This window comes from Panicum virgatum, chromosome 1K, assembly GCF_016808335.1.
Source record: "Panicum virgatum strain AP13 chromosome 1K, P.virgatum_v5, whole genome shotgun sequence".
In the NCBI taxonomy this organism is placed as follows: domain Eukaryota; kingdom Viridiplantae; phylum Streptophyta; class Magnoliopsida; order Poales; family Poaceae; genus Panicum; species Panicum virgatum.
Window position 1 is genome coordinate 43,010,183 of NC_053136.1, and position 23,767 is coordinate 43,033,949.

At 44.8% G+C, this 23,767-nt stretch overlaps 4 protein-coding genes across 5 annotated transcripts; all 4 read left to right on the forward strand.

Annotated features, from left to right (window-relative positions):
* Positions 1–4,284: 4,284 nt before the first annotated feature.
* LOC120710018 (bifunctional nitrilase/nitrile hydratase NIT4-like) lies at positions 4,285–7,447 on the forward strand. Of its 2 annotated transcripts, XM_039995654.1 has the most exons (6): positions 4,285–4,761; positions 5,393–5,572; positions 5,675–5,755; positions 6,240–6,452; positions 6,590–6,871; positions 7,046–7,447. In XM_039995654.1, the coding sequence occupies exons 1-6, from the start codon at positions 4,617–4,619 to the stop codon at positions 7,216–7,218; spliced, it is 1,074 nt and encodes a 357-aa protein (XP_039851588.1). In that variant the 5' UTR covers positions 4,285–4,616; the 3' UTR covers positions 7,219–7,447. The 2 variants fall into 2 exon arrangements, with proteins under 2 accessions (XP_039851588.1, XP_039851598.1); XM_039995664.1 differs by lacking the exon at positions 4,285–4,761 and adding an exon at positions 4,793–5,210 and having other exon boundaries at positions 5,675–6,452; positions 7,046–7,403.
* Positions 7,448–8,846: 1,399 nt separating this feature from the next.
* LOC120710008 (bifunctional nitrilase/nitrile hydratase NIT4-like) lies at positions 8,847–11,990 on the forward strand. Its single transcript, XM_039995644.1, has 5 exons — positions 8,847–9,170; positions 10,001–10,192; positions 10,560–10,853; positions 11,047–11,328; positions 11,547–11,990. Exons 1-5 carry the CDS (start codon positions 9,026–9,028, stop codon positions 11,732–11,734), a joined length of 1,101 nt encoding a protein of 366 aa, XP_039851578.1. The 5' UTR covers positions 8,847–9,025; the 3' UTR covers positions 11,735–11,990.
* Positions 11,991–15,133: 3,143 nt separating this feature from the next.
* LOC120710030 (bifunctional nitrilase/nitrile hydratase NIT4-like) lies at positions 15,134–17,817 on the forward strand. Its single transcript, XM_039995675.1, has 5 exons — positions 15,134–15,651; positions 16,283–16,462; positions 16,565–16,858; positions 16,996–17,277; positions 17,452–17,817. Exons 1-5 carry the CDS (start codon positions 15,507–15,509, stop codon positions 17,622–17,624), a joined length of 1,074 nt encoding a protein of 357 aa, XP_039851609.1. The 5' UTR covers positions 15,134–15,506; the 3' UTR covers positions 17,625–17,817.
* Positions 17,818–19,382: 1,565 nt separating this feature from the next.
* On the forward strand, positions 19,383–22,753 carry LOC120709990 (bifunctional nitrilase/nitrile hydratase NIT4-like). The gene is made up of 5 exons (XM_039995623.1): positions 19,383–19,733; positions 20,721–20,912; positions 21,280–21,573; positions 21,767–22,048; positions 22,267–22,753. The coding sequence occupies exons 1-5, from the start codon at positions 19,589–19,591 to the stop codon at positions 22,452–22,454; spliced, it is 1,101 nt and encodes a 366-aa protein (XP_039851557.1). The 5' UTR covers positions 19,383–19,588; the 3' UTR covers positions 22,455–22,753.
* The last annotated feature ends 1,014 nt before the right edge of the window (positions 22,754–23,767 follow it).

Below are 23,767 nucleotides of genomic sequence, written 5' to 3' on the forward strand. Positions count from 1 at the left end.
TCTTGTGGTTGAGTAGTTGGATTGCAAAAGGCCGAAACACCCCTCGGATTTTTTACTCTAATACCCACCAATGCCATGCCACCACGTACTCTGTTAGTGTTGCTGACATGCGTGGTCTGAATGTAAAATGAACTAACTTGGGACTCAAATTTAGGCTCACAAAATTTTTGAAACCCAAAGTTGAACATTTTGTTGCGCTAAAGTTAGTGCTAAACCTTACTATATATTAGAACTCATAATTTTGTTAAAAATTTTAAATTTTAGCTAGAATTTGGCTCATCTTATTAGTACTTATGTTTGGATGAGCTCCTGCTAAACTTTACCACTTTTGGATATTAGCATTTGGATCAAACATACCAAATCATGTGGCAGATGGTTCGTGGCACTGTCACTACCAATTATCCTTGCACCATTCTCCCTCTCCTACATTGGCCCATGTGGCAGATGGTTCGTGGCACTGTCACTACCGATTATCACTACTGTAAATTGGGCTGACACAGCAAGAGCGGCGAGAACAGAACAGAGCCTTGTCGGGTTTTTTTTACATATTTACCATTATACCGGATGCAACTAGCTCGTTTAGCACTTTTAAAATGACTCCTACTTATTTAGCACTACTGTGTCTGCAGCTCCTACATTTTTACCACTTTGTCTTATGTGTCACGCCACGCGGCATGACATGCTGGTGCACGGTCAGCAACAACATGCGAAATGTCCTTCCTACCCCTCACCTGTTCCTCTCTTCTCACTCTCCGACAGCTGGATCCCGCAGCTCCTCTGACCGCCAGGTGGACCCACTGGTCAGATTCATCTTCCACCTCAAGTCGCTAGGCTGCGAGGAGTGAGCCAAGCCCCGCCGCAGCCGCTCCTCGATGCGCTCCCTTCCGTCCGCGCCAACTCCTCGGCTGCCCTCACGTCCTCGCAGCACCAGCCCGCGTACGACCTCACCTTCTCCTCCGCGGTCGCGCACCTCGTCTCAGGGACGCCGTGGCCTCTATGCCGGAGATGCCCGCCGCCCACCTGGTGAGCGGACCACCGCCGTCTTGATTGCGACTTCATTTCCTGCTCTCCCCTCTTGCTGTTGTTTCTTGGTATGCTCTGTTGTCTGCTCCTCGTGCTCTCTGATTCCCCCCCCCCCCCCCCCCCACCGAATTCATCGATTAACTAGTAGGAAAGAAAATAAAAAACTACTTCCGTGCAATTTCTAAGCAAGGAAGGAATTTCTGTTTCAACAGCCCCCTGAATTTGCATGTGAGATTGCGAGGCTGCTTCATTTGCGAGTGCGTGTGCCTGCGCCTTGCCTCCCGGGGCAGCAACCTCCAGATCGTCCACTTCGAGGTCCACGCCGACAAGAATGACAGGGTGTAGCTGGCTGGCGCGAACAACGTGCTTAGGAAGCTAGATGGCGCGGCCAAGGAGCTGGTGTTCGCGACGCGGCGCGGGAGGTGGACGAGGTGCTCGACGCCCAGCATGACCAGAGCCTCCCCGGCTCGGAGGAGAGCGGCCGCCGCGAGGAGCAGCGGGAGGAGTAGCACCAAGGCCGCCGCGGCCGCCAGGAGCTCGAGCGGGAGGAGGAAGAAGAAAGGCGCTTTGATCAGAAAATCATAGGAGTTTGTATTTTTTACACATATTTTTATTCAATAAAGTCCCTAAACCACACTTTACCTTTTAGAATATGCAAGTTGTATTTTCAAGCTAATATGCAGGTTACAAGTACACTTTGACCCGACATAAAATCACAGAAATTAATAGAGCACCGATTCAGGCTCAGTTGGACCAAGTGTAGCCTAAAAACCACACCAAAACCCATCAAGACAAGGCAAACCCCAGCATTCAGACAAGAGGATGCCCAAGACAGCCCGTTGGAAGAAGATGGGGGGGGTTGGTGGCCCGGGCAGGCCGACCTACTTAGTCGGCCGACCTAGCCCGTGGGCCCCACCACCTCAACTTCGCCATGTGTCATCTCCTCACTGGTTGCTGAAGGCGATTCTGCAAACTTCACCCTGTGGCCCCCTGCTATAAATACAAGGGGGTGGAGAATAACACAAACACACCACACACCTCTCATCTCCTCTCTTGCATTTTTTGTATAGTTTTTAGGCTTAGTGGAGTTTAGAAGAAGTGTAGGAGTTATCGAGTCGCCGGAGTTGCTCGAGAGTTCTGGTATGGGTTCATCTCTAGCTCTCTCTTGTAATATTCGGTTGTTTGTAATAGAATTAGACTATGGTTACTGATATCTGTTTGAAGTATGTTCTGAGTTATCAGATATATGCTTCTTGATATGGTTGCGTTATCATTCCATGCTTGCATTGTATGATCGCCCTGTGCTGGAGATGGTTAGTCTTTTGTTCATAGAACTCTATCAACTGCTCCAGTATTCGTATGATTGCTCTAGTGTGATGTCTTTCCATCCGGAAGGTGGGGACTCCGCGCGGGACACTAGAGTATTCCTTACTAGTGTAGACGTGGTGTCTAGATTAGCTAAGTGTTGTTGGATGTCAACTATACCCACGGTTTGTAGAGGTAGCCGGCAGGTGGTGACAGTCCTATCCGAGCTCGAGTAATCCTCCACGTTCGGTATGGGGGGTAGGAGGTACATAAAGTCGCCGGGGTATACGGGCTCATCCCGTTGCTTCAATAGCGATCTTCCTGTTGTGTAGTTTAATATCTGACGAGCTAACCAATGAGAAAGTGTAGATATAGCTAGCCTAGCACATCTGACTCGAGCTCAGACTTCTACCTTGCTCCCGGCCTAAAGCATCTTTTATCTTTCTTTTATCTTTTATTTATCCAAGAGGGTAGTTTGTGTGTGTCACACTATCTCCTACCATATTATTATCTTACCCTTGTTTATGCATGAAAATATCCAATCTAGATAGAGTTCACCAACTAATCTATATATCTTCTTACTAAAACATGCTTAGCAAACATACCTGTTAGAGTAGTGCTTATTAAGACATGCTTAGCAAACATACCTGTTTCCTTATTGTCTTTTATTAAGTTTCCAAAGTGGGCCCTCCAGTTGATCAATACTTACATGGCACTGCGGGAGGACGAGGTTGATAAATATAGATACCACTTGGTGAACTGGGAATCAGTTTCCATGTGTAAAATTTTTGAAGGCCTAAGGATTCCTAACCTAAGGGATTTGAACATGTGTCTTCTGGGTTCTTAGCTGAGGAGGTATCAAGAAAGTGGAGGGAAAATGTGGAGGCAACTGTTAGATTTTAAGTACAATGCTAGTGAACCAAATATTTTTCATACTAGCAGTCGGGGGGCTTCTAATTTTGTCAAGGGTGTCATGTGGGCTGCAAGTGCAGTTAAAATGGGCTTCATATGGAAGATTGGTAATGGCCAAAAGGTGAAGTTTTGGGGAGATAATTGGCTGGATACCTCCAGCTTAGCTTTCCAATTTTGGAAACTCTATGAGATTGTAAATGAAAAGTCCCACACAGTTAGTGAGGTGTGGGATGGGTCCACCCTCAAGTGCTCTTTTTGGAGAACTGTGAGTGAGCAGAGGTGGAATGATTGGCTGGAAGTAGTGCAGGTTGCTTCTACGATTACCTTCTCTTTTGAGGAAGACGCTTTGATTTGGTGCTTTGCTTCTAATGGCACCTATAGTTCACAGTCCCTCTATAGAATCATCAATTTTAGAGGCATCATCTCTGTGCATGTCTGGGCTGTTTGGTTTTAAAAATCTCTCCCTGAGTGCACTTCTTTCTTTGGCTTTCGGCCAAAAATAAGCTCCTGACTAACTTGAACATTAGGAAGAAGTTAGATGATGTTAACTGCTTGTTTTGTTCTGAGAATGAATCTGCTCACCACCTCTTCTTTGATTGCGTTGTCTTGAGACAGATTTGGTCAATGATTTCTAAATGTCTAGGGGTTAATATTGATGACAATACTTCTGTAGCAGCTATGTGGCTTAGTAACAAATATTTTTTTAGCTCATAATATTATTACCTCTGCTGTTTTATGGAGTATGTGGAAATTGAGAAATGAATTCTGTTTTCAGAATGCGTCCTGGAGGGATCTCAGAGGTGTCCTAATGAGAATTGTCTCAACGACACCTGTGTCCAGAGGAAGCAAATGACAGATTGTCCCCTATACTATCCAACCTCAAATAGTACTCGGTTAGTGGATTGAAAAATATTATGTGAGAAGAAATAACCCGCAATAAACAAGTGTAAATAAGCCGACCAGGCTCAGTCTTTTGTTCCTGCGTAAGACGGGAGCCCCTGTGGATCTCTTAAACTTAAAAAAAAAAACCCCGCAACCGATCTCTTTCCACTTCCAGCCTTCGTCTTCCTGCGCCCGCCGCCGTCACTCTCTGTTCTCCCTTATAAACCGCCCACCAACCCCGACGGATGGGGTGGTGCTCCCCGTCTACTCCCCGGCAGCTCCTCTCCACGGCCTCCCTCTTCGCCCTCGGCGCGGGCCTCCTCGCCTTCGGCATCCACCTCTCCTACGCCAACATCGAGCCGCAGCGCGCGCGCACGCTCGCTCGCGACCAGTTCGTCCGCGATTACCTCCGCAAGAAGCACGACAAGTAGCCCGCTCCCGGGCCCCGGGGTCCTCTTACCCCGACCCGGGCGGTCGCTCGGTACTCGGAAACGATGGCCCTGGCTCCAGCGAGCTCCGGCGGCGAATCCGTGATCGCGGAGGTGGAAATGAACGCCGGCGCCGACCAGGGGGGGGCCACCGTGCGGGTCACCGTCGTGCAGGCGTCGTCCGTGTTCTATGACACCCCTGCCACTCTCGGTGCGTGTGGTTTTGCTCTATCTGCCCGTGGTTGCTTCAATTGTGGGAGTAGCGCACATAGTGCTCGATTCATTGTCTGGCCCGTGTGGCACGCGTGCTCTGGAGTCTGGATTGGTGCTGTGCGCAAGGTGCTTGATTGTTTGTCTCGCCAAAACTAGCATATTGAATTGTGTAGATTGATGGCTCATACCCGTAAATGTTCATAACGAAATCGTTTAGCTCAATTGTGAGTGTCATTATAGGGTAGATTTCATCTCTTCAATACTAGTTGATTGACATGATGCATCTCTTCAAGTAGACATCGCTGTGTATTTCAGGTGATGTTAATCTTAGTCACATGTACGAAGCAATGGGTTTTCTCAGGGTGAATGAACTAGATGGAAAAGGTGGATACAACTTAGATAGTGGTGGGTGAGTAGCGTGGACAGTTTTCTTGCTTGGAGGATGAGGTATTTTAGTTGCAACAAAGGCATTTAAATAAAATCTTTTTCGGCATACTATCATGTGCCACTTCAGTTCCTACCCAGTACTAGAGTCACATCTTTTACAATAATCCCTTTATCAGCTTTGTTAAGTTGGAAAGCTGTGGAAATGTGCATTTTGTAAATTTCTTAACCACATTGTGCTACAGATAAAGTGGAGAAATTGATAGCGGAGGCAGCTGGATATGGTTCACAGTTGGTTTTATTTCCAGAAGTCTTCATTGGTGGCTACCCTCATGGGTCTACCTTTGGACTGGTTGTTGGCAATCGCACTGCCAAGGGAAAGGAAGACTTTCGGAAGTATCGTGCAGCAGCCATAGATGTGCCTGGTATTAAAAAATGATCTTAATGTATCGATGTTTTATTTCACGAATGTACACATCTGTTATTTCTACGGATCACTTTACAAACATTTTATTTGATGAATGCAGGCCCAGAAGTATCCCAGCTAGCTGCATTAGCTGGAAAATATAAGGTGTTTTTGGTGATAGGCGTGGTTGAAAGGGCAGGATATACCATAGTCACAGGATTCGGGGTCGATGCCTCGTCCCTCGACCCGGGAACGTCGTTCCGATTCGAGGGTCGGGGTCGAAAAGGGTCAGTGTCCCATTCAAGGTTGGATCGTGTCCCGGTTTGAAAGGGGTCGCAGCCCCATTGCTAGCAGATTTAATTGGGATAAGGAGGTTAAGGATAGTGGATTGATGTGGTTTTTATTAGACAATGAGCTGAGTACGTATTGCATGATCTAAATGTACTTTTTTATATATTTCTTATATGCTTGTGCAGATTAGTTTCTTCATTAGTAGCATATATATAGTTTTTGTCTTTATCGACCCGAAGTATCGACCCCGATGAATCAGGGTCGCGTCCCACATAATAATTTATCGTTCCATAGATGTATACCCCCTTCGTACCATAATTTTATAAAGTGACGACCCTCGACCCTCGACCCCGTTCCTCGACCCGGTCGACCCAGGAACTTTGTGACTATGGGATATACTCTATACAACACAGTGCTCACCTTTGATCCACTGGGAAAATACCTAGGGAAGCACCGCAAGCTCATGCCTACCGCACTGGAACGAGTGTTTTGGGGGTTTGGAGATGGATCTATAATACCTGTCTATGATACTCCTATTGGAAAAATCGGTGCCCTCATTTGCTGGGAAAACAGAATGCCACTTCTCAGGACGGCCATGTATGCCAAAGGTATCCCTATTTCTTGCTTAGCCCAGTACCCGAAACAAAAGTCAGGCATACTTTGAAAACATAAGGCGTTAATTCTGGAATGCGCAATGTCACATTTACTTGATTTTATTTTTCATACCGAGTCTTTGTTTGTGCAGGTGTTGAGATATATTGTGCTCCCACTGTTGATTGCATGACAAGTTGGCAGGCTTCTATGACACACATTGCCCTTGAAGGGGGATGCTTCGTTCTGTCAGCAGTCCCGTTCACCCGCAGAAAGAACTATCCTCCCCCTCCCGAGTATACATTTGGTGGCCTAGAGGAAGAGCCATCACCGGAATCTGTTGTTTGTTCTGGGGGGAGTGTCATCATTTCACCATCTGGAACGGTGCTGGCAGGTCCCAACTATGAAGGCGAGGCCCTCCTTACAGCTGACCTGGGTAAGAAACCAAGGAATTCGAAATTTCAAATAGATTCCAGGCAGAATATCTCTGTTACTATTTGTATCTCTGGTAGGATAATATATGCTTGCATTATTTATTCCAGATAACAGTACCATATATGCCTTAGGGCACATAGAATTCTCATTGGAAATTGCTTGATATGGTTCACAGACCTTGGAGAGATTGTTCGAGCCAAGTTTGATTTCGATGTGGTGGGCCACTACTCGCGACCTGAGGTGCTGAGTTTGGTGGTGAAGACAGATCCAAAACCCGCTGTCTCCTTCACTTCCGATGACGAGCAGAGTTTTGCTGGAAAGAGGGATGACGTTTTGAAGAAGACCTAGTGGCCACCTATCTTTAATGACGTTATAAAGATACAACGATTGAAAGTGGCCTTTGCATCACAATAATTGCGGGCTTTTGTTTTTTTGCGAGTGAGTTGTGGGCTTTTGCTGTACATTTCATAATAAACTTTTATGTTCAGTTACGATGGATCCTATTCTTATCCTACAGAAAATTGGCTAGAAAATTGCGAAAATCAGGACAAAGAGGTCCCATCCTCTTTCTGCCGAATGTGAGGAATCATATCTTCTTGTCGCGTGTTTGTTGATCGTCCACTTGGACAGTGGTGGGTTTGATTCTCACAGTCGGATCGATGTGACCAAGAATAATGACGCTATCAAGGGCATGTGGGTGAGTGGGTCCAAAACGACAATCACTTCATTATCAATCATCAATTTGGACTTGTTTGGTTTCTCTTATAGAGATTTTAGAAGACCGTTTCTAGGCTCCGCACGAAGTACTAAATGAAGTCTATTTGCAAAACCTCTTTAGAGATAGGTGTAACTTTTCGCGACGAATATAATAACAATAATTAATCAATGATTGGCTACAGTGGTGCTAACGTGCAAGTAGTTCGACAAGCACCGGCGTTTTCTAGCACACTTCTGATGAATGAAAGAACATGAGAAAGGATTATAAAAGAAAAGGTGACGAAAGTCTACTACAGTACAATCAAAGTCAGCGGCTGAGTTTGCCTAGCCTCGCCTACTATTTTTTTTATAACCTTTTCTCTTCGAATTTGGATACTGATTTCTTCTACCCTTATTTTTAGAGGCTCAAAGACGAGTTCTTTGGCGTACCTCTCTTTCTCTTCTTTCTCGCTCTGTTCTGGAACCACAAGGTTCTTCCACGGAGGGTGAGTCAGCAGGAAAGTTTATGGGCAACATGTCGGCACGAAGTGATTCATCATGTTCAAACATGAACCTTTCGCTCGTTGGGGACGGTTTATAAATCAAAAAATTCATCGGTCGATCGATGCGCACTGAAGGAGAGCTTGTCCATAACGAAAACGCGTATATAACCATCCTTAAATCACGCGGTCAAAGACATCATTAAATTCGTTAGGTTTTCTAGCGCAGGAGTTCTAAAGTTGGTTTTATAAAATGGCTTTGTTTAACGCTCCTAATTAACGGTCAAAGTTTTTTCTGGAGACTTCTGGGGAGCAACCAAACAAGTGTCTATTTTTCAGCATTCTCTTCATCTGGACAGATGTAATAATTCCATCAGCAAAAAGGAACAAGAAAAGACAGCCTGAGAACCACGGCCAGAGCATGTCATGAGATCGTGTTGAATCACAACCATTTTTCTTTAGCAGCCAATGTAGATGATAGAAATGTCGCAAATGCACCTAAAGACATCCAATATAATGACTGGCTTTGTCCTTGCAAGTCTGATTTTCTACTCCTTTACTGACTGATGACAACACCAGTAAACAAACACTCTGTTCGGCTGCTCCAGCAGCCTCCAGCTCAACAGTGTTTTCCTCTCACACTGCTCCAGCACCAGCTTTCAGCCACCAGCCAGCCAACAATATTTTTCTCTCACACCACTTCAACCACCCGCTCCAGCTCCAGTCCAGCCAACAGAGTGATGGAAAAAACAGAAAAGCCTAGAAGCGTCGTGATGGAACGTTCCTCCTCCAGTTCCAGTCTTCCCCTTCCCCCCGCGCCTCGCCAATCCAAAAATCCAAGAGAAACCACGCCCGCGGACAAGGCACATCGACCCCGTGCTCCCCTGAGCTCGGCTCGTCCCCCCACTTCAGCGTCGACCCCGAGCAAGTGGCAGTAGCAAGCCTCTCCGCCCACTCTGATGGCTCTGGTGACCTCGGGCTCGGGCGCCGGGCCGGTGATCAACGAGGTGGAGATGAACGGCGGCGCCGACCCAAGCGCGACCACCGTGCGCGCCACCGTCGTGCAGGCCTCCACCGTCTTCTACGACACCCCCGCCACTCTGGGTACGCACGCGCTCGCGTTTCCAATCCCCCCTCTCTTCTTCCGCGAGTACGAGTGCGTGTGCGGCCGTGCCGGCCGCACACGGGCACGCGGTACATAAATTAGTGGGCGCCTGATTTGCTGTCTGCAAGCTGCTCGCCCTATTGCCTTTGTCGCACGCAAGCTCAAATCTGGGATGTGATGGCGCGCCGCCATAATGCGATTGGTAGGTGTAGGCCAAAGGGGGGCAGATTCACAACAGGCTGCATCTGTACTCCTTTGATGGAGAGCGCCTTGCTCGAGCGATGTAGAAGCTCGTTGTGGAGTAATATTAGTTATGCTTCTTCTAGCTCAGTAGTTTCGAAACTTGATGAGTTATGGTTAGCATTAAGGCTGCCTTGATTCATGAGTAAGGGAGCCATTCGTTTTATTTTACACATTTCATTGGAGGATCTTTAAGCAGTAATCACATACTAAAGTTTGGCTAAGCTAGCAGGCAGAACATACAGTTTTCATGTGAAGCTTACTATTTGGCAATCGTATTGAAACAAACCGCAGACGCTGATCTGAATTCAAATGCTTTCCTACTAAGACAAATAAAAGTCTCCAAAACCAAAAAATGTATTTCAGTTACAATTTCAAGGTTTGCCCTTGTAGTATGTTGTCTTGTGGCTTAGTTCCCAAGTTCCACATTGTCCATCACATCTAACCAATGCCGGCCATGGACCAGGAATGGATGATTTTCTACTTTTACCTGGATATGCATAAAGTATTAGTATTCTTGGTAGGATAAATTCATTTCAATGAACTTATACATATGGATTTGTTGTAAACAATACTATTTTCACTACAGATAAAGCAGAGAGATTGATAGAAGAGGCGGCTGGGTATGGTTCACAGTTAGTTGTGTTTCCGGAAGCTTTCATTGGAGGCTACCCTCGAGGATCCACTTTTGGTTTTGGGATCAGTGTCAGTATTGCTAATCCAAAAGACAAGGGAAAAGAAGCATTCCGGAGGTATCACGCAGCTGCTATAGATGTGCCTGGTATGTGGATTTGGAAATAATATGGAACATGTCTTTTGTTTATTATTCGTATGTAAGCCTTACATTGTTGAACTGGCTCTCATTCCCCAATATATGGAAAATCGTTTAAGTTGTTCATTTCATTAATACCTGGTAGTGCTGCTTCATCTACATCTTACAACTTATGATCTTTTTACTCCATTCCTGACACTGTTTCCTATTCTCCAGTAACTTAAGATCCTTTTTATATCTTATATATCAGTTTCACTGTTTAATTTTCGTTTTATCACAGATTCACAGTCAATACATTTTTGCTCTTTTTCATTACTATAGACGTGTTTATTTCAACCAGATGTATATATCTACTTACTGACAGAAGGACCTGCAGGTCCAGAGGTGACACGCTTGGCTGCTATGGCTGGAAAATATAAGGTTTTCTTGGTGATGGGGGTGATTGAAAGGGAAGGTTATACACTTTACTGTTCGGTTCTCTTCTTTGATCCTCTTGGCCGTTACCTGGGTAAGCACCGCAAGCTCATGCCTACAGCATTAGAGAGAATTATATGGGGATTTGGAGATGGATCGACGATTCCTGTTTATGACACTCCGCTTGGAAAGATTGGGGCCCTCATTTGCTGGGAAAATAAAATGCCACTTTTGAGAACAGCGCTTTATGGTAGAGGTAAGATTGAGTCTAGTGCTGATAAATTTCCAACAGGCAGCTTACAATATGAATAATTATTTCCTGAGTTCGTTGGATTTGATGGAACCTTTGAATGAAAAGGAACTATACATTCAGCACAATCACATATGCTATCGCTGAAGAAGCATCGGTGCCACATGTACTTGAGTTGTTTCTCTTATGTTATATGCAGGTATTGAGATATATTGTGCCCCCACTGCTGATTCCAGGCCTGTTTGGCAAGCCTCCATGACACATATTGCTTTGGAGGGGGGATGCTTTGTCTTGTCAGCAAACCAATTCTGCCGCAGAAAGGATTATCCTCCCCCACCGGAGTATGAGTTTGCTGGTTTCGGTGAAGAGCCCTCTGCAGACAATGTTGTTTGCCCTGGAGGCAGCGTTATCATTTCTCCATCTGGAGAAGTCTTGGCAGGTCCCAACTACGAAGGAGAGGCACTGATTACAGCTGATCTTGGTAAGAATGCACCTCCTTTTCGTTTTGTTTCAATATATATAATCAGTAGGGGTTGAAAACCCCTCCTGTTCCTTCAAAAAGAATGCAAACTCACATGTCTCTGCAGATCAGCACATGGCTTTGTATATTTTATACACAGTTCAGCTGTAGGGTTTGTAGTGTTTTTCTGTACCAGTTCGGATCATTGAAAACTTACAACATTCTGTTGCCATTTGCAGACCTGGGAGAAATTGTTCGGGCCAAATTCGACTTCGATGTTGTGGGCCACTATGCTCGGCCTGAGGTCCTGAGCTTGGTAGTGAATGACAAACCGCAGCTCCCTGTGTCTTTCACGTCTGCTGCTGAGAAGACTACTCCAACTGCAAAGAGTGATGGCATCGTTAAATCCTACCAAATTACTGATTAACGATGAGCATCGAAATCTGTTGCTCCAATGTCTAGGAGAAGATGATTCCATGTCCCCTGGTGGTTGGGTCTGTCTTGGATGTGAGTTGTAGCTTTTGAACTCTTGCCCCTCTAATGAATGTACAAGAAGGGGCGGGGAGGGGGACGAGCTTATGCTTCTTGTAAAGACTTGTAGAAGGAATGTACAGGTGTCTCAAGGATCTACGCAAGCTGTGCCCTCTCAACAAAATAATCCTCGCAGTGGCTTCTGTATCTTACCGTGCCCTTTTATGCTACCAAAGTACAGCTGAGACACAATCATGGAGTAGCTGAGACCAAAGTGAATATTATGTATCTTGCATTTTTTGTATAGTTTTTAGGCTTAGTGGAGTTTAGAAGAAGTGTCGGAGTTATCGAGTCGCCGGAGTTGCTCGAAAGTTCTGGTATGGGTTCATCTCTAGCTCTCTCTTGTAATATTCGGTTGTTTGTAATAGAATTAGACTATGGTTACTGATATCTGCTTGAAGTATGTTCTGAGTTATCGGATATATGCTTCTTGGTATGGTTGCGTTATCATTCCATGCTTGCATTGTATGATCGCCCTGTGCTGGAGATGATTAGTCTTTTGTTCTTAAAATTCTACCAACTGCTCCAGTATTCGTATGATTGCTCTAGTGTGATGTCTTTCCATCCGGAAGGTGGGGACTCCGTGTGGGACACTAGAGTATTCTTTACTAGTGTAGACATGGTGTCTAGATTAGCTAAGTGTTATTGGATGTCAACTCTACCCACGGTTTGTAGAGGTAGCCGGCAGGTGGTGACAGTCCTATCCGAGCTCGAGTAATCCTCCACGTTCGGTATGGGGGTAGGAGGTACATAAAGTCGCCGGGGTATACGAGCTCCTCCCGTTGTTTCGATGGCGATCTTCCTGTTGTGTAGTTTAATCTCTGACGAGCTAACCAATGAGAAAGTGTAGATATAGCTAGCCTAGCACATCTGACTCGAGCTCAGACTTCTACCTTGCTCCTTGCCTAAAGCATCTTTTATCTTTTATTTATCCAAGAGGGTAGTTTGTGTGTGTCACACTACCTCCTACCATGTTATTATCTTACCCTTGTTTATGCATGAGAATATCCAATCTAGATAGAGTTCGCCAACTAATCTATATATCTTCTTACTCACCGTCTTCCCTGCGGAAATATAAATAACACCCCGGTATACTCCCGGGTAAAATGCTACAGTAGTATTCCGTGCGCTTGCGGATTTATTCGTGGTTCATGAAATAATGCCACCCCAAATTGGCGTCTGCGGGCGTCATCGCTGATGACGTTGGTAGGCGCCAACAGCGCTGTCTGGAGGTGGGAGACGAAGCTGACTAGTGGGGCCGTCTAACAGCGAGAGGAGCTATGGGACCTGGCTATTAGATAGGGAAAGAGAGGAGCATGTGAGGGGTACTCTAGACATTTTGCGTCCTCCTGCTGACTGTGCGCCAGCGTGTCATGCCGCGTGGCGTGCCACGTAGGACAAAGTGGTAAAAATGTAGAAGCTGCAGACACAGAAGTGCTAAATATGTAGGAGCCATTTTAAAAGTGCTAAACGAGCGAGTGACAAAGTGGTAAAAGCTCAAGAGGGAAGAGGTGCAACCTTTGGTAGACAAATTTCTCAAGAAAATAGGTAGCTGGAGAGGGAGGTTTTTTTTTCGGCTGCTAGAGTAGTGCTTATTAAGACATGCTTAGCAAACATACCTGTTTCCTTATTGTCTTTCATTAAGTTTCCAAAGTGGGCCCTCCAGTTAGTCAATACTTACATGGCACTGCGGGAGGATGAGGTTGATAAATATAGATACCACTTGGTGAACTGGGAATCAGTTTCCATGTGTAAAAATTTTGAAGGCCTAGGGATTCCTAACCTAAGGGATTTGAACATGTGTCTTCTGGGTTCTTAGCTGAGGAGGTATCAAGAAAGTGGAGGGAAAATGTGGAGGCAACTGTTAGATTTTAAGTACAATACTAGTGAACCAAATATTTTTCATACTAGCAGTCGGGGGGCTTCTAATTTTGTCAAGGGTGTCATGTTGGCTGCAAGTGCAGCTAAAATGGGCTTCATGTGGAAGATTGGTAATGGCCAAAAGGTGAAGTTTTGGGAAGATAATTGGCTGGATACCTCCAGCTTAGCTTTCCAATTTTGGAAACTCTATGAGATTGTAAATGAAAAGTCCCACACAGTTAGTGAGGTGTGGGATGGGTCCACCCTCAAGTGCTCTTTTAGGAGAACTGTGAGTGAGCAGAGGTGGAATGATTGGCTGGAAGTAGTGCAGCTGGCTTTTACGATTACCTTCTCTTTTGAGGAAGACGCTTTGATTTGGTGCTTTGCTTCTAATGGCACCTATAGTTCACAGTCCCTCTATAGAATCATCAATTTTAGAGGCATCATTTCTGTGCATGTCTGGGCTGTTTGGTCTTTAAAAATCTCTCCCCGAGTGCACTTCTTTCTTTGGCTTTCGGCCAAAAATAAGCTCCTTACTAACTTGAACATTAGGAAGAAGTTAGATGATGTTAACTGCTTGTTCTATTCTGAGAATGAATCTGCTCACCGCCTCTTCTTTGATTGCGTTGTCTTGAGACAGATTTGGTCAATGATTTCTGAATGTCTAGGGGTTAATATTGATGACAATACTTCTGTAGCAGCTATGTGGCTTAGTAACAAATATTTTTTTAGCTCATAATATTATTACCTCTGCTGTTTTATGGAGTATGTGGAAATTGAGAAATGAATTCTATTTTCAGAATGTGTCCTGGAGGGATGTCAGAGGTGTCCTAATGAGAATTGTCTCAACGACACCTGTGTCTAGAGGAAGCAAAGGACAGATTGTCCCCTATACTATCCAACCTCAAACTGATCGCGACAAGATCTGGGAGAATTTCTGGGTGAAGAAAGGTATGTCTATGGATCTGGTGTGCTTCTGGCGGAGTCATAGTTGGAGTTGGGAAGCAACAATGTCCAACAAAGATCTGATGAGGTGCGTCGACAGACAAGACTTTCTGATGGAAGGATATGTCGCTGCGGTGAAAGTTCCGAGAGCTGAGCCCCAGTCTGAAGCTCTTCTGGCTGAGTGATTACATTTACCCTGTTGCATTTACCCTGTTGTGTGGCTTGATGGAGCTAGGAAGTTCCTTTTGTTATGTCTGGACCGCTAGCCTTTCTTCTTGGGTCGCTGGCCCTTAAACTCTGTTGTGCGGTTGGTTCCGACCTGCTCTGTGCTTTGATGTAATCAACACTGAGCATGTTCGGCTGGTAGAATAAATAGTACTCGGCTAGTGGATTGAATAGCATTATGTGAGAAAAAATAACCCGCAATAAACAAGTGTAAATAAGCCGACCAGGCTCAGTCTTTTGTTCCTGCGTAAGACGGGAGCCCCTGTGGTCTCTTAAACTTAAAAAAAAAACCCAGCAACCGATCTCTTTCCACTTCCAGCCTTCGTCTTCCTGCGCCCGCCGCCGTCACTCTCTGTTCTCCCTTATAAACCGCCCACCAACCCCGACGGATGGGGTGGTGCTCCCCGTCTACTCCCCGGCAGCTCCTCTCCACGGCCTCCCTCTTCGCCCTCGGCGCGGGCCTCCTCGCCTTCGGCATCCACCTCTCCTACGCCAACATCGAGCCGCAGCGCGCGCGCACGCTCGCTCGCGACCAGTTCGTCCGCGATTACCTCCGCAAGAAGCACGACAAGTAGCCCGCTCCCGGGCCCCGGGGTCCTCTTACCCCGACCCGGGCGGTCGCTCGGTACTCGGAAACGATGGCCCTGGCTCCAGCGAGCTCTGGCGGCGAATCCGTGATCGCGGAGGTGGAGATGAACGCCGGCGCCGACCAGGGGGGCGCCACCGTGCGGGTCACCGTCGTGCAGGCGTCGTCCGTGTTCTATGACACCCCTGCCACTCTCGGTGCGTGTGGTTTTGCTCTATCTGCCCGTGGTTGCTTCAATTGTGGGAGTAGCGCACATAGTGCTCGATTCATTGTCTGGCCCGTGTGGCACGCGTGCTCTGGAGTCTGGATTGGTGCTGTGCGCAAGGTGCTTGATTGTTTGTCTCGCCAAAACTAGCATATTGAATTGTGTAGATTGATGGCTCATACCCGTAAATGTTCATAACGAAATCGTTTAGCTCAATTGTGAGTGTCATTATAGGGTAGATTTCATCTCTTCAATACTAGTTGATTGACATGATGCATCTCTTCAAGTAGACATCGCTGTGTATTTCAGGTGATGTTAATCTTAGTCACATGTACGAAGCAATGGGTTTTCTCAGGGTGAATGAACTAGATGGAAAAGGTGGATACAACTTAGATAGTGGTGGGTGAGTAGCGTGGACAGTTTTCTTGCTTGGAGGATGAGGTATTTTAGTTGCAACAAAGGCATTTAAATAAAATCTTTTTCGGCATACTATCATGTGCCACTTCAGTTCCTACCCAGTACTAGAGTCACATCTTTTACAATAATCCCTTTATCAGCTTTGTTAAGTTGGAAAGCTGTGGAAATGTGCATTTTGTAAATTTCTTAACCACATTGTGCTACAGATAAAGTGGAGAAATTGATAGCGGAGGCAGCTGGATATGGTTCACAGTTGGTTTTATTTCCAGAAGTCTTCATTGGTGGCTACCCTCATGGGTCTACCTTTGGACTGGTTGTTGGCAATCGCACTGCCAAGGGAAAGGAAGACTTTCGGAAGTATCGTGCAGCAGCCATAGATGTGCCTGGTATTAAAAAATGATCTTAATGTATCGATGTTTTATTTCACGAATGTACACATCTGTTATTTCTACGGATCACTTTACAAACATTTTATTTGATGAATGCAGGCCCAGAAGTATCCCAGCTAGCTGCATTAGCTGGAAAATATAAGGTGTTTTTGGTGATAGGCGTGGTTGAAAGGGCAGGATATACTCTATACAACACAGTGCTCACCTTTGATCCACTGGGAAAATACCTAGGGAAGCACCGCAAGCTCATGCCTACCGCACTGGAACGAGTGTTTTGGGGGTTTGGAGATGGATCTATAATACCTGTCTATGATACTCCTATTGGAAAAATCGGTGCCCTCATTTGCTGGGAAAACAGAATGCCACTTCTCAGGACGGCCATGTATGCCAAAGGTATCCCTATTTCTTGCTTAGCCCAGTACCCGAAACAAAAGTCAGGCATACTTTGAAAACATAAGGCGTTAATTCTGGAATGCGCAATGTCACATTTACTTGATTTTATTTTTCATACCGAGTCTTTGTTTGTGCAGGTGTTGAGATATATTGTGCTCCCACTGTTGATTGCATGACAAGTTGGCAGGCTTCTATGACACACATTGCCCTTGAAGGGGGATGCTTCGTTCTGTCAGCAGTCCCGTTCACCCGCAGAAAGAACTATCCTCCCCCTCCCGAGTATACATTTGGTGGCCTAGAGGAAGAGCCATCACCGGAATCTGTTGTTTGTTCTGGGGGGAGTGTCATCATTTCACCATCTGGAACGGTGCTGGCAGGTCCCAACTATGAAGGCGAGGCCCTCCTTACAGCTGACCTGGGTAAGAAACCAAGGAATTCGAAATTTCAAATAGATTCCAGGCAGAATATCTCTGTTACTATTTGTATCTCTGGTAGGATAATATATGCTTGCATTATTTATTCCAGATAACAGTACCATATATGCCTTAGGGCACATAGAATTCTCATTGGAAATTGCTTGATATGGTTCACAGACCTTGGAGAGATTGTTCGAGCCAAGTTTGATTTCGATGTGGTGGGCCACTACTCGCGACCTGAGGTGCTGAGTTTGGTGGTGAAGACAGATCCAAAACCCGCTGTCTCCTTCACTTCCGATGACGAGCAGAGTTTTGCTGCAAAGAGGGATGACGTTTTGAAGAAGACCTAGTGGCCACCTATCTTTAATGACGTTATAAAGATACAACGATTGAAAGTGGCCTTTGCATCACAATAATTGCGGGCTTTTGTTTTTTTGCGAGTGAATTGTGGGCTTTTGCTGTACATTTCATAATAAACTTTTATGTTCAGTTACGATGGATCCTATTCTTATCCTACAGAAAATTGGCTAGAAAATTGCGAAAGTCAGGACAAAGAGGTCCCATCCTCTTTCTGCCGAATGTGAGGAATCATATCTTCTTGTCGCGTGTTTGTTGATCGTCCACTTGGACAATGGTGGGTTTGATTCTCACAGTCGGATCGATATGACCAAGAATAATGACGCTATCAAGGGCATGTGGGTGAGTGGGTCGAAAACGACAATCACTTCATTATCAATCCTCACTTTGGATTTGTTTGGTTTCTCTTATAGAGATTTTAGAAGACCGTTTCTAGGCTCCGCACTTAGTATCAAATGAAGTCTATTTGCAAAACCTCTTTAGGGATAGGTGTAACTTTTCGCGACGAATATAATAACAATAATTAATCAATGATTGGCTACAGTGGTGCTAACGTGCAAGTAGTACGACAAGCACCGGCGTTTTCTAGCACACTTCTGATGAATGAAAGAACATGAGAAAGGGTTATAAAAGAAAAGGCGATGAAAGTCTACTACAGTACAATCAAAGTCAGCGGCTGAGTTTGCCTAGCCTCGCCTACTATTTTTTTTTTGTAACCTTTTCTCTTCCAATTTGGATACTGATTTCTTCTGCCCTTATTTTTAGAGGCTCAAAGACGAGTTCTTTGGCGTACCTCTCTTTCTCTTCTTTCTCGCTCTATTCTGGAACCGCAAGGTTCGTCCACGGAGGGTGAGTCAGCAGGAAAGTTTATGGGCAACAGGTCGGCACGAAGTGATTCATCATGTTCAAACATGAACCTTTCGCTCGTTGGGGACGGTTTATAAATCAAAAAAATTCGTCGGTCGATCGATGCGCACAGAAGGAGAGCTTGCCCATAACGAAAACGTGTATGTAACCATCCTCAAATCACGCGGTCAAAGACCTTATTAAATTCGTTAGGTTTTCTAGCGCAGGAGTTCTAAAGTTGGTTTTATAAAATGGCTTTGTTTGACGCTCTGGGGAGCAACCAAACAAGTGTATTTTTCAGCATTCTCTTCATCTGGACAGATGTAATAATCCCATCAGCAAAAAGGAACAAGAAAAGACAGCCTGAGAACCACGGCCAGAGCATGTCATGAGATCGTGTTGAATCACAACCATTTTTCTTTAGCAGCCAATGTAGATGATAGAAATGTTGCAAATGCACCTAAAGACATCCAATATAATGTCTGGCTTTGTCCTTGCAAGTCTGATTTTCTACTCCTTTACTGACTGAGGGCTCTCCAGGGATTTTTTTAAGTCACTGGAACTTTTTAGTATTTAGAAGTATTAAATAAAGGTTAATTATAAAACTAACTGCAGAATCCTGGGGATAAACTGCGAGACGAATCTAATGAGGTATATTAATATATGATTAGCGAATGGTTATTGTAGTATTATTGTAGCAAATTATGAATTAATTAGGCTCATAGATTCGTCTCGCGAATTAGCACTCAGTTGTAAAAAAATATTTATAAACAGATTTTATTTAATATTATAAAATAGTAAGATTCTTTTTGATATAATAGAGATTTATGAAAAAAAAGTCTGGGAACCAAACAAGCGCTGATTGCCTGATGACTACACCAGTAAACAGAAACCGGAGAAAACAGAAAAGCCTAGGAGCGTCGTGATGGAACGTTCCTCTTCCAGTTCCAGTCTTCCCCTTCCCCCGGCGCCTCGCCAATCCAAAAATCCAAGAGAAACCACGCCCGCGGACAAGGCACAACGACCCCGGGCTCCCCTGAGCTCGGCTCGTCCCCCCACTTCCGCGTCGACCCCGAGCAAGTGGCAGTAGCAAGCCTCTCCGCCCACTCTGATGGCTCTGGTGACCTCGGGCTCGGGCGCCGGGCCGGTGATCAACGAGGTGGAGATGAACGGCGGCGCCGACCCAAGCGCGACCACCGTGCGCGCCACCGTCGTGCAGGCCTCCACCGTCTTCTACGACACCCCCGCCACTCTGGGTACGCACGCGCTCGCGTTTCCAATCCCCCCTCTCTTCTTCCGCGAGTACGAGTGCGTGTGCGGCCGTGCGCGGGCACGCGGTACATAAATTAGTGGGCGCCTGATTTGCTGTCTGCAAGCTGCTCGCCCTATTGCCTTTGTCGCACGCAAGCTCAAATCTGGGATGTGATGGCGCGCCGCCATAATGCGATTGGTAGGTGTAGGCGAAAGGGGGGCAGATTCACAACAGGCTGCATCTGTACTCCTTTGATGGAGAGCGCCTTGCTCGAGCGATGTAGAAGCTCGTTGTGGAGTAATATTAGTTATGCTTAGGGGTGGTAATGGGCCATGGCCCTAATGGCATCTTCACAGCCCAATAAAGCCCTTAAAATTTTTAGTTCAAAAATACATATGTTTAGAGCCCGGCCCTTTTAGGGCCCGATCCTTAGATTTTGTAGTTCAAAATGTTGGGCCCTTTACCACCCCTAGTTATGCTTCTTCTAGCTCAGTAGTTTCGAAACTTGATGAGTTATGGTTAGCATTAAGGCTGCCTTGATTCATGAGTAAGGGAGCCATTCGTTTTATTTTACACATTTCATTGGAGGATCTTTAAGCAGTAATCACATACTAAAGTTTGGCTAAGCTAGCAGGCAGAACATACAGTTTTCATGTGAAGCTTACTATTTGGCAATTGTATTGAAACAAACCGCAGACGCTGATCTGAATTCAAATGCTTTCCTACTAAGACAAATAAAAGTCTCCAAAACCAAAAAATGTATTTCAGTTACAATTTCAAGGTTTGCCCTTGTAGTATGTTGTCTTGTGGCTTAGTTCCCAAGTTCCACATTGTCCATCACATCTAACCAATGCCGGCCATGGACCAGGAATGGATGATTTTCTACTTTTACCTGGATATGCATAAAGTATTAGTATTCTTGGTAGGATAAATTCATTTCAATGAACTTATACATATGGATTTGTTGTAAACAATACTATTTTCACTACAGATAAAGCAGAGAGATTGATAGAAGAGGCGGCTGGGTATGGTTCACAGTTAGTTGTGTTTCCGGAAGCTTTCATTGGAGGCTACCCTCGAGGATCCACTTTTGGTTTTGGGATCAGTGTCAGTATTGCTAATCCAAAAGACAAGGGAAAGGAAGCATTCCGGAGGTATCACGCAGCTGCTATAGATGTGCCTGGTATGTGGATTTGGAAATAATATGGAACATGTCTTTTGTTTATTATTCGTATGTAAGCCTTACATTGTTGAACTGGCTCTCATTCCCCAATATATGGAAAATCGTTTAAGTTGTTCGTTTCATTAATACCTGGTAGTGCTGCTTCATCTACATCTTACAACTTATGATCTTTTTACTCCATTCCTGACACTGTTTCCTATTCTCCAGTAATTTAAGATCCTTTTTATATCTTATATATCAGTTTCACTGTTTAATTTTCGTTTTATCACAGATTCACAGTCAATACATTTTTGCTCTTTTTCATTACTATAGACGTGTTTATTTCAACCAGATGTATATATCTACTTACTGACAGAAGGACCTGCAGGTCCAGAGGTGACACGCTTGGCTGCTATGGCTGGAAAATATAAGGTTTTCTTGGTGATGGGGGTGATTGAAAGGGAAGGTTATACACTTTACTGTTCGGTTCTCTTCTTTGATCCTCTTGGCCGTTACCTGGGTAAGCACCGCAAGCTCATGCCTACAGCATTAGAGAGAATTATATGGGGATTTGGAGATGGATCGACGATTCCTGTTTATGACACTCCACTTGGAAAGATTGGGGCCCTCATTTGCTGGGAAAATAAAATGCCACTTTTGAGAACAGCGCTTTATGGTAGAGGTAAGATTGAGTCTAGTGCTGATAAATTTCCAACAGGCAGCTTACAATATGAATAATTATTTCCTGAGTTCGTTGGATTTGATGGAACCTTTGAATGGAAAGGAACTATACATTCAGCACAATCACATATGCTATCGCTGAAGAAGCATCGGTACCACATGTACTTGAGTTGTTTCTCTTATGTTATATGCAGGTATTGAGATATATTGTGCCCCCACTGCTGATTCCAGGCCTGTTTGGCAAGCCTCCATGACACATATTGCTTTGGAGGGGGGATGCTTTGTCTTGTCAGCAAACCAATTCTGCCGCAGAAAGGATTATCCTCCCCCACCGGAGTATGAGTTTGCTGGTTTCGGTGAAGAGCCCTCTGCAGACACTGTTGTTTGCCCTGGAGGCAGCGTTATCATTTCTCCATCTGGAGAAGTCTTGGCAGGTCCCAACTACGAAGGAGAGGCACTGATTACAGCTGATCTTGGTAAGAATGCACCTCCTTTTCGTTTTGTTTCAATATATATAATCAGTAGGGGTTGAAAACCCCTCCTGTTCCTTCAAAAAGAATGCAAACTCACATGTCTCTGCAGATCAGCACATGGCTTTGTATATTTTATACACGGTTCAGCTGTAGGGTTTGTAGTGTTTTTCTGTACCAGTTCGGATCATTGAAAACTTACAACATTCTGTTGCCATTTGCAGACCTGGGAGAAATTGTTCGGGCCAAATTCGACTTCGATGTTGTGGGCCACTATGCTCGGCCTGAGGTCCTGAGCTTGGTAGTGAATGACAAACCGCAGCTCCCTGTGTCTTTCACGTCTGCTGCTGAGAAGATTACTCCAACTGCAAAGAGTGATGGCATCGTTAAATCCTACCGAATTACTGATTAACGATGAGCATCGAAATCTGTTGCTCCAATGTCTAGGAGAAGATGATTCCATGTCCCCTGGTGGTTGGGTCTGTCTTGGATGTGAGTTGTAGCTTTTGAACTCTTGCCTCTCTAATGAATGTACAAGAAGGGGCGGGGAGGGGGACGAGCTTATGCTTCTTGTAAAGACTTGTAGAAGGAATGTACAGGTGTCTCAAGGATCTACGCAAGCTGTGCCCTCTCAACAAAATAATCCTCGCAGTGGCTTCTGTATCTTACCGTGCCCTTTTATGCTACCAAAGTGAATATTCGTTTCTCGAACAGCTGAGACACAATCATGGAGTAGCGAGATTTTGGCGCTTGATTGCCTCAACTCTGGAACGTTGCTCGAGCCGCTCTTACAACAACATTATAGATCGGCGGTCATTTAAAAGATCCCGGGAGCCTAAATTTGAGTCCCAAGTCTTTTTTATCAGACATTCAGACTGCGCATGGCCTTGGTGGGCACCCGAGTAAAAAATTGAGTAAATTCCCTCCATACCATGAAAATTTTAACCAGTTCTTTCAGTGAATTTTCTGAATTTCCCTCGGTACCATGAAATCTCTGATTTATCCTTTGTATACTCTTTTCCTTAGGGATCTGTTAGATTTTAACATTAAAAGGAAAATGAGCAACATGTGAAATGACATTTGTGCTCCTCACCGACTGAAGAGCCCACTTGCATAATCTTATTCTCCCCCTCTATCTACCCGGTTCTCTTTTCTCCCAATCTCCTAATGTTTCCCATTGCTCAGGGTGGGCATAATTAACCGAGAATCGAAAATCAAAACCGAAATTACCGAAATCGAAAAAATTGGCTCCATATTTGGTTCCCGAAAGCATAGAACTGAAATAATCGAAAAAAGTTCAGTTCCTACTCTCAGATAAGCGAATTAAACGAAAGAACTGAATTACAAAAACCTTGCATTTTGTAAGAGTATATTTAGTATTTATGTGATGTACAATACTTCAATTGCTGTGTATTTCTCTTACTAGATCGTTATTTTACTAAAATAGCTATATCGTTATTGTTCTCTTCTCAATTATTATTCTCTAAAATAGAGAAACTATTATCTAAATTTGCTATATAACATGTATGTTTTTCTTATTATCTTAGTTTTCGGTAAAAAAATTCAATTAGTTCAGTTAGAACCGAAACCGAACCAAAAAAATCGAGAACCGAAATACTCGATTTCCGAAATTTTTTACAACCAAACTGTTCTTATTTTTTCAAAACTGAATTTCTTCAAAACTAGAAACCGAGTCGAAGAACCGAATGTCCACCCTAACCCGTC

Excerpts from the sequence above, each read along its gene's own strand:
- LOC120710008 (XM_039995644.1), top strand. The coding sequence starts at position 9,026 with ATGGCTCTGGTGACCTCGGGCTCGGGCGCCGGGCCGGTGATCAACGAG. Across the intron at positions 9,171-10,000 it reads CGACACCCCCGCCACTCTGG|ATAAAGCAGAGAGATTGATA; the intron begins GTACGCACGCGC and ends TTTTCACTACAG. Across the intron at positions 10,854-11,046 it reads AACAGCGCTTTATGGTAGAG|GTATTGAGATATATTGTGCC; the intron begins GTAAGATTGAGT and ends TGTTATATGCAG.
- LOC120709990 (XM_039995623.1), top strand. The coding sequence starts at position 19,589 with ATGGCTCTGGTGACCTCGGGCTCGGGCGCCGGGCCGGTGATCAACGAG. Across the intron at positions 20,913-21,279 it reads AGCTGCTATAGATGTGCCTG|GTCCAGAGGTGACACGCTTG; the intron begins GTATGTGGATTT and ends AAGGACCTGCAG. Across the intron at positions 22,049-22,266 it reads ACTGATTACAGCTGATCTTG|ACCTGGGAGAAATTGTTCGG; the intron begins GTAAGAATGCAC and ends TGCCATTTGCAG.
- LOC120710018 (XM_039995654.1), top strand. The coding sequence starts at position 4,617 with ATGGCCCTGGCTCCAGCGAGCTCCGGCGGCGAATCCGTGATCGCGGAG. Across the intron at positions 4,762-5,392 it reads TGACACCCCTGCCACTCTCG|ATAAAGTGGAGAAATTGATA; the intron begins GTGCGTGTGGTT and ends ATTGTGCTACAG. Across the intron at positions 5,756-6,239 it reads CGTGGTTGAAAGGGCAGGAT|ATACTCTATACAACACAGTG; the intron begins ATACCATAGTCA and ends TGACTATGGGAT.
- LOC120710030 (XM_039995675.1), top strand. The coding sequence starts at position 15,507 with ATGGCCCTGGCTCCAGCGAGCTCTGGCGGCGAATCCGTGATCGCGGAG. Across the intron at positions 15,652-16,282 it reads TGACACCCCTGCCACTCTCG|ATAAAGTGGAGAAATTGATA; the intron begins GTGCGTGTGGTT and ends ATTGTGCTACAG. Across the intron at positions 16,859-16,995 it reads GACGGCCATGTATGCCAAAG|GTGTTGAGATATATTGTGCT; the intron begins GTATCCCTATTT and ends TTGTTTGTGCAG.